This window comes from Eschrichtius robustus, chromosome 13 (assembly GCF_028021215.1).
Source record: "Eschrichtius robustus isolate mEscRob2 chromosome 13, mEscRob2.pri, whole genome shotgun sequence".
In the NCBI taxonomy this organism is placed as follows: domain Eukaryota; kingdom Metazoa; phylum Chordata; class Mammalia; order Artiodactyla; family Eschrichtiidae; genus Eschrichtius; species Eschrichtius robustus.
Genome location: NC_090836.1, coordinates 100,850,009 through 100,857,838, shown reverse-complemented (window position 1 = coordinate 100,857,838; position 7,830 = coordinate 100,850,009). Strand labels below are relative to the sequence as shown.

General features: G+C 58.0%; 1 protein-coding gene across 1 annotated transcript in view; it reads left to right on the top strand.

Annotated features, from left to right (window-relative positions):
* Positions 1 to 757: 757 nt before the first annotated feature.
* The window catches only part of SCUBE1 (signal peptide, CUB domain and EGF like domain containing 1), a 130,145-nt gene continuing 123,072 nt past the window's right edge, over positions 758 to 7,830 (top strand). The window contains exons 1-2 of the mRNA XM_068560104.1: positions 758 to 863; positions 4,505 to 4,636. Of these exons, the coding sequence (XP_068416205.1) occupies positions 776 to 863; positions 4,505 to 4,636 (220 nt within the window). The 5' untranslated portion in view covers positions 758 to 775. The remainder of the gene's footprint in view (positions 864 to 4,504; positions 4,637 to 7,830) is intronic.

Genomic DNA, 7,830 nt, shown 5'->3' with positions numbered 1-7,830 from the left:
ATTGCTTTACAATGTTTTGAACGTAAATTTTTAAAACGATCTTCAGGATTTTTTCCTGTCTGGATTCTTCGCTGCTGCATTGCCAGACACTGGCACACAGTAGGTGCTCAATAAACATTACCAAATGGACAAACGGGCAATTCTGCTTTGAGCGGTTTGCGTTTCGTTTCTTTCACTACAAATGGATGCCGCTGGGCCTTTCTCGACCTCCGACGGCAGGCCCCCTCCTCTCCCGTGTGTGTGTGTGTGTGTGTGTGTGTGTGTGTGTGTGTGTGTGTGTGTGTGTGTGGTGGGTACTTCCCCCAAAGGAGCGGCCACCCTCGACGACAGGGGCTGGGGGGCGCGGGTGGGGGGCGATGATCTAGGGACAGAGGGAGGGAGAAGCCTCAGAGGCAGCTCCAGCCTGGCCTAGACCGCGTACCCCGCGGCCGAGCGATCCGGCCCCTACCCCCCACCTGCCGCCCGCCCCGAGGGGAGGGGGCGCCCCCAGACGCCCGGCCCGACACCCGGCCCGACACCCCCGCCCCGCCCCTCCCTTCCCCTCCCCCCGCTGGCGGGAGGCCGGCGCCCATTGGCCGGCCGCTCACGGAGCCCCGCCCCCGGCAGCAGCGGGCCAATGAGCGCGCGGCTGTCAGCTCGTCAGCCGCGCCGGCTCGGAGACTGTGAGCCCGAACGTTGGCCGCGGAACCAGCAGCTACGAGCGCTCGCCGAGCGGCCGGTCGGTGGGGTCCTCGCGCCCCGCACGCCCGCACGCACGGCCCGGCCCGCAGTGAGCATGGGCGCGGCGGCCGTGCGCTGGCACTTGTGTGTGCTGCTCGCCCTGGGCGCGCGCGGGCGGCTGGCGGGGGGCAGCGGGCTCCCAGGTAAGCCCTGAGCCGGTGGGCGGCGGGCGCTCGGCGGCGGCGGCAGGGTCCCGGGCGGGCCCCCAGCCCCGCGCCGTCGGGAGGGCCACAGCCCGCGCGGCCCCGCGCCCCGCCCTGCCTTTTTGCAAAGTAACTTCTGTGGCCGGCGCGGGGCGCCCCCTCCCCGCAGCCCGGGCGGAGCGAGGCTCCCGGGGCCCGGCGGGGCCGCAGCATGGGGCGGGGTGGGCTGAAGCCCCGTGGGTGGGGGGAGTGTGAGGGCGGGAGGAAGAAAGAAGGCGCGACGGCCCGCCGAGGGCCCCCCGCCGTCCCCCGCTCCCCGCCTAAAGGCGGGAGGGAGTGAGGACCCCGGAGCCAGACGGGCGCTCCCCCAGGGGAGAAGGGAGCGCGGGCGGCAGGAGGCCCAGAGGGGAGACCCGGAGGAGGTGAGCAAGGGGAAAAGGACGGACGCAGAGAGAAAGGGAAGGGGGAGGTGGTAGATGGAGAGACAGACGGACAGAAAAGGAGGCACACAAAAGGACACAGGAAAAAAAACCCCAGAGAAAGACAGACTGGAAGAGTGGAGACCAGAAGGACCAAAGAGGGAAAGGAGGAAACCGAAGGGAGAAAGGAGGCAAATGAGCAGCAGGAAGGAGAAAGCTCAAAAGAGGGAGGTGTGAGGGCAGGACGAAGGGATGGGAAGGAAGAGAGAGAAGGAGAGGTGCAAGCAGAGAGGCACCAGAGAAAGAGAGGGGAGGACTGGGGGAGGGAGGAGGGAGCGAGACAGAGGGAAAGAGAGGAGGATGGGGATGGCTGGAAAGCCGTGGACAGATGGACAGACAGGAGGGGGACTGAGGGACAGACACAGATGAAAGGAAATGCATGGGAACCAGAGGGAGGGGAGCCCAAACATCGGACACGGTGAGGGGGTCCAGGAGAGAGAGGCAGGAGACACTGGAGAAGGGAACCAGCATCGAGCATCAGGCATCGGGCATGGTTGGGGCAGGCAGCAGAGGCGAGGTGGGAGTTCCCCATGGATTTCGCAGGGACCCCGGCACGCCACCCCTTCCCCTCCTGCTCTCTCGGGTGTCTGGAAGGGGTTGTCCCACAAAGCTGAAGACACATTCTCTCCTCCCACATCTGACCCTGTCCCAAGGAGGAGCTTCCTTCCTTTCCCTCCTCGGAGGGAAGGGAGAGACCCTGCTGCGCTCTCCCTGGCTTCTCTGAGCTCCCCTGGCTGCTGCGTGGGGCTCCCTGAGGTCTGTGTTTGGTGGCAGGAAGTCTATTCCTGGGAGTTACACCCTGAGTGAGGATGCTGGGCCATTTAAACTATTCCACAATTGGAGCCGAGCTGTCTTTCCTGCGGCCCCAAGGGAAACTGGGCCCTACTGCCACACCCCCATGTGTCTGTGGGTGTCTCTCCTGGGCTTTGAGGTCCCTCAGCCCTGTTTGATTGTTCCTGTATGCGCCTGTCTCCCTCTCTCTCGGTCTCTCCGCTGTGTCTGTCTGCACTCCCCAGCCCCAGCCCCACCCCATGGAAGGCTTGTGCTATGAAACCACTAATGTCAAAGCAGGCACCTGTGATGGGAGGACTGGGCTGGGTTGTCCAGGCCAGGACTGTGGCCAGGGAACCTGCAAGAACTCATGGCCTGTGTTTCCTCTCCCTCTGTCCTCAAACTTGCGTGCCCTCTTCCCAGCAGCCACCGAAAGACATGTTTAAAAGGTGTGTTGGGAGGTGCCCCCACTGCCTCTTGGCTAACATCCATCCATTTCCATCCCACGAAGACACGTACCTGCGTGTGAGATTGGGGGCACAAGGGGCTGCAGAGCCCCAGGCAGTTTACCTCCCTCATCGCCGTGCACTGAGCCTTGGGAAGTGGGAATAGCTGTATCTGTGGTCCATTGCCCCTGCTGGTCCTGTCTCAGAAGCGGCCCCAGTCCTCTCCCCTAGGAGGGTGCAGATCGACCCTCTCTGGTCTCTGGCTTCCTGCCCTTGAGGCTGTGCCACCCCTCTCGGGTGTCCCTCTGTGGTCACTTCTCTAGAGGGGTATGTTCTGCTGGCCCCTGGCCATCTGATGGCTGGCTCTGGTCTCCTGCACAGACTGCCTCCTGGCCCCCGTTCCACCTTCCTCTGGGCAGCTGTAGAGGATGGGCTGCTCACCTGAGCAGATACCACCACCCTGAGAAGGGATGCCATCTTGTGTGTGTGTGTGTGTGTGTGTGTGTGTGTGTGTGCGTGTATGTGCGCGCACAAGCATGCAGGGAGGTGATTCTGTTGTGTTTCTTTTTGGTGCCTCTCTTCCTTTAGGGGCAGACTGGGGCCTTGGGGACTAGGGCACGGGAGGAAGAGTCCTCAGTGGGGGGCAGTGGTTCTCTCACAGAGGCCCCCCCATGCAGATTTAGAACCCAGATGCTATTCAGGGGGGAGTAATTGAGGGTGGACAATCTTGAGGGCCAGACAGGCTAGGGTGTGGCCGGAGGCATGAAGAGAGGAGGACATTCCAGGACTTCCCCAGGCTTGCCCCTGGGTGACTGCCCTCGGGGTGGCTACTGAGGGTTCCTTGTGCTCCCCTCTGGGTCCTTCTGTCTGTCTGTCATCCATCTGTATTCTATTCATAGCCGGCCGGAAGCAACACGGCATGTAGAAAAGCTCTGGACCTGCTTCCCTGAGTCAGGGTCCAGGCTCTGCTCCTAATGAGCTACCGACCTTCAACAGCCTTCTCTGGGCCTCAGTTTCCTCATTTATAACCCGAGGAATGAGCCTAGATTACAGCTACGGTTCTTCTGGCTGTTCTGTGCTCTGAGGGTCCTCTCCCTATCTGAGCTGGGTGGGGGGGGGGGGCGGGGGGGAGGTGTATACACAGATACACAGAATCTATTGTACATTATTTGCCCAACAGCTGTTCCGACTGAAGGTGTATATGGGTATGTGGGTGTGTTGGGGGCAGGAGGTGGCAAGTGCCAGGAGCCCTCACAACCTAACTTTAACTTGGATTTGGAAGTTGGAGTATGAGAACCAGGATTGAACCTAGATTTCCGAGGTGGGGAGGATGGGGAGATCGGAACCATCCATGAGGCAGGTTAGCCCAATCGAGGGTGTGGGTCTGTGGAGGCCAGGCGAAGAATCCTTTATTTCTACAGCCTAGGGGCTGGGTGGGGCCCGTGTTCAGATCTCCTTCGTGGGCCTGCTGGCTTAGCCTCAGCTCGGTGCGCCATGCTAGCCTGTTTCCCCATCTGTAACCCAAAGGGGATGGATTTAAATTCCTCCGAGGACGCTTCTGGCTCTAAATTCTAGAATAAGGAGAGTGGAGGAGGGGTGGAGAGACGCTCGTGAGGAGAGCAAGACATGCAGAGAGGCTTTTCCTCGCTCTGTTCCTAAGCCTCCGTTTTCTCATCTTTTTAGTGGGAATAATAGCTCCACTTACTGGAATTGTTGTGAAAATAAATAAGACCCGGCCTTTTGGTAACATTGTGCCTGGCACAGAGTAGCCACCCCAAAGATGCTACCAGTCGCTGCCTGTCACACCAGGTGGTCATACGATGGCTGTTGCTGCTCATTACCCTGGTGATCAACGGAAGGGCGAGAGACAGAAGGAGCTCCCTGCCCCGCGCTAGCTGCCCACTTCTTCGGGCCACGCCTCAACTCGTGGTTTCCCCTCCAACAGGGGCCGTCGACGTGGACGAATGCTCGGAGGGCACAGACGACTGCCACATCGATGCCATCTGCCAGAACACGCCCAAGTCCTACAAATGCCTCTGCAAGCCAGGCTACAAGGGGGAAGGCAGGCAGTGTGAAGGTGAGCCCAGCCCCGCCCTCCAGCCAGACCCGTGGGCGCCACAGTCATTGCAGGCGGCCTCTGTCAGCCTTGGGAGGGAGGCTGCGGGCTTCCCAGGAACCTGTGCTGCTTCCTTGAAGGAGATATTTGGAGTCATGGGATGCTTAACTCTCCCTGGGTTTGAAACTTCGGGTTTGTTTTTTTTTTTAAAGAAACTGAAATGGAGCACTGAATGATATATTTGTCCGCCTGTCCCTGACTGGATGTGTGTGGGGTAAAGGCCTGGGGTGACCCCACCAAGGTCCCTAGTTTCAAATCTGAAGCTACCCGTGTACCCTGTGTAGCTTCCCCAGGGGAGCTGCGCCGTAGCAGCCGCAGCGTCTGTGGGGCTGGCTCAGGTCTTCTGTCTCGAGGATGAGAGCTTGGGCAGAGACTGGTGGCTGTGTGATGTCCGTCTGTCTGTCCAGCCTTCCTTCCCTGCACCTGGGGTTCTGGTTTGACCATGTGGCCTTTGAAACCTCCTCCCTAGCAGGCTGAAGGTTGGAGGGAAGAGCAGCCTCAGCTGTCTTTGGAGCCAGGACTTTCCAAGCCGGGCAGAACCTTTGGGAACGTTTGTCCAGGAGGGTCTGTGTGGTCATTCTGCCTCCGTGGGTCTGGAGCAGGGCCCAGCATCAGGGGGCTGGAGACAGCTCTCTACATGACTCATGTGCACCCCTGGGTGAGAATTAGGATTCTAATCTTCCCTGTCTGCCCCCACTTCACAGATGAGGAAAATTGAGGCTCAGATTGGAGAAGCCTCTTCTGCAAGGTGCCCATGTTTCACAGTGGCATGGCCAGTACTCGAACCCAGGTCTCTTAATTCCCACCCAAGGCTCTCTAGCATCTCCTTATCTTCTCCTTGAGTCCCGCCAGCTTCCTTTTTCAAAGTGTGAGACTCGTGTTAGGAAAGTGGCGCCTGAGAACAAGGTGGGTGCCTCTTCCTTCTGTATAAGGCTTTACAGGAGCTGGGTTTTGTAGGAGACGCGGCTCTGCCTCCTTGGGATGCTGATGTTGTTTATCCATCTCATTTGTTGGGCATCTACTTAAGGCTGAGTGCTGGACAGATGACACTGTCCTGGATCGTGCCTGGTTTGGCCACATCCCTGGCCTTGCTTGGGACCCAGAAGCCGGAGGGGGGAGCTGGCGCCTACCCACGGACCTCTGGAAAGAGGCCAGGCTGGAGGCAGATAGAGCAGGCTGGCTGCTGGCAGGGCCTGGACGTTAGCTTGGTGGTTCCAACTGACACATGTGAGGCTCTGTGCAACTGTTTTCTGACCTTCTGCTCTGCCCTCTGGCCAGGGAGGGCCCAGGGTGACCCCCATCTCTTCCGGTTTAAGCCACTGACCCAGCCTGTTCCTCCTCCAGCCCAGCTCCTTAGGTCGCCTCCTGCTGTCCCCTGCCCAGGATGCCCATGCTTTGTGTCCTACCTGTTGCCCGGAAGTCCTGCAGAGTCCAGCTTCAGCTTTCCAGTCTGCTTGAGCCCAGGTTGGGGGTCACACTCCCTGGCTCCGGGGGCCTGATGTCCTCAGTATGAGGATAAAAGAGAATGAGGCTTGTGAATGTGCTTCAGGAACTGCCAAGGAGCCCTGCCTCTCCAGCCTGGCTCTGGCCTCTGCCCTCACTTCCTGAAGCGCAGAAGGCCGTATGCCCCGGCCACACATATATATACCAGCCCAGTCTGTGTTTCTGAGACCCAGCTCAGGTTTTCCCCCTTCTGGGAGCTCCTTTCCCTCCCTTTATGTCCTGGCTAATTCCTAATGAATCTTCAGGGCATCCTGAAGATTGAATGACACACTGTGTAGCATACCGGGGCCCTGCCAGCCTCAGTGCCTGGCTCACGGTAGGTACTCAGTATACAGTACGTGCTCAGCGTACAGGGGAAGGTACCATTACCCGCATCATCATCATCATCATCTGTTCTCACCACCTCCCACAGTGGTTTTAGGCTCAAATGACATCATGTATGGTGAAGACCTTTGAAAATCGCCCACTGCTGTATACCTCAGAGGTGATAGTTATGGTGCAGCCTGGTCCCTCCCCTAAAGGAGCTTCAAGTCTAGTCGGGGTGCATGAGCTGAAATTATGTATCAGTGGAAATTCTTAGCGAACAGGTGAGGATTGTACGGGTGGTAAATCGGCAGCTGTTGAGCTGCCGCGTGAACAGCCTGGAGCCGAAGGAGGGGGCCGTTTGGCCACTTGCTCCCGAAGCGCTCTGTGAATGAGTGCTGCTGTGGGTTCTGGGGACCTGAGTGGACACTGTCCCACTTGCACTGAGGTTTTCTCATCCTTGGGGACCCACCTACAGTCATCGGTCAGAACCGGTGGAACCTGCTGGAGTGCTCTCCCGTGGGCCATCAGACCCCCACTGGCTTCCCCAGGAGGACCTTGCAGAGATTTCTGGAGGCTATGGAATCTGGAGGGGCTTGCAGGCCCTGGGCAGTAGTTGCCTAAAGGGCCTTGGGGATCATCCAGGTGTTCACTTCCTGGCTCACAGGTGGGGAAATGGAGGCCTGAGAAGGCAGGGGTCTTGTCTGAGTTGGGGCTAGAGCCCAAGTTTGGTGGGCCCGTTTCTCCACGCTGCCATTTCTGCACACAATTATTGCTGTCTGGGGCTCTCTGTTCTGAGAAGAGGGAATGAACGGTCAGTATTCAGTTGAACATAGTGGTTAAAGCATGGCCTTTGGAGCCAGACTGCTTGGGTTTAAATCCTGCCTGTGTAGCCTGGACAAGTTACTAGACCTTCTTTTGTTTATTTGTGAAATAGAGCTAATAATAGTCCTACCTCATAAAGATGGTGCGAGAATTAAGTGAATTAACGTATATAAAGCATGTGAACAGAGCCTGACACAGAGGACACACCGAATAAGCATTAGCTGCTGTTACTGTGATGATGATGGTGGTGATGGTGGTACTAACGGTCATGTTAACAGTGATGATGCTGATGATAGTGGTATTGATGACGAAGATGAAGTTGTTGATGGTATCGATGATCATAATGTTGTCCAATATATGAAAGGGGTGAAGCCTTGTCTTTCCAACAACTCCCAGCTGGGAAATGGGGTGTTCTGGTTCATTGACTATTCGGATAAACCATATGCATAGATCCGTATCCCCACAGAGACATACAGACGCGTGTGCCGTTCACAGATGACCATTTACCGAGAATGTGCAATAAA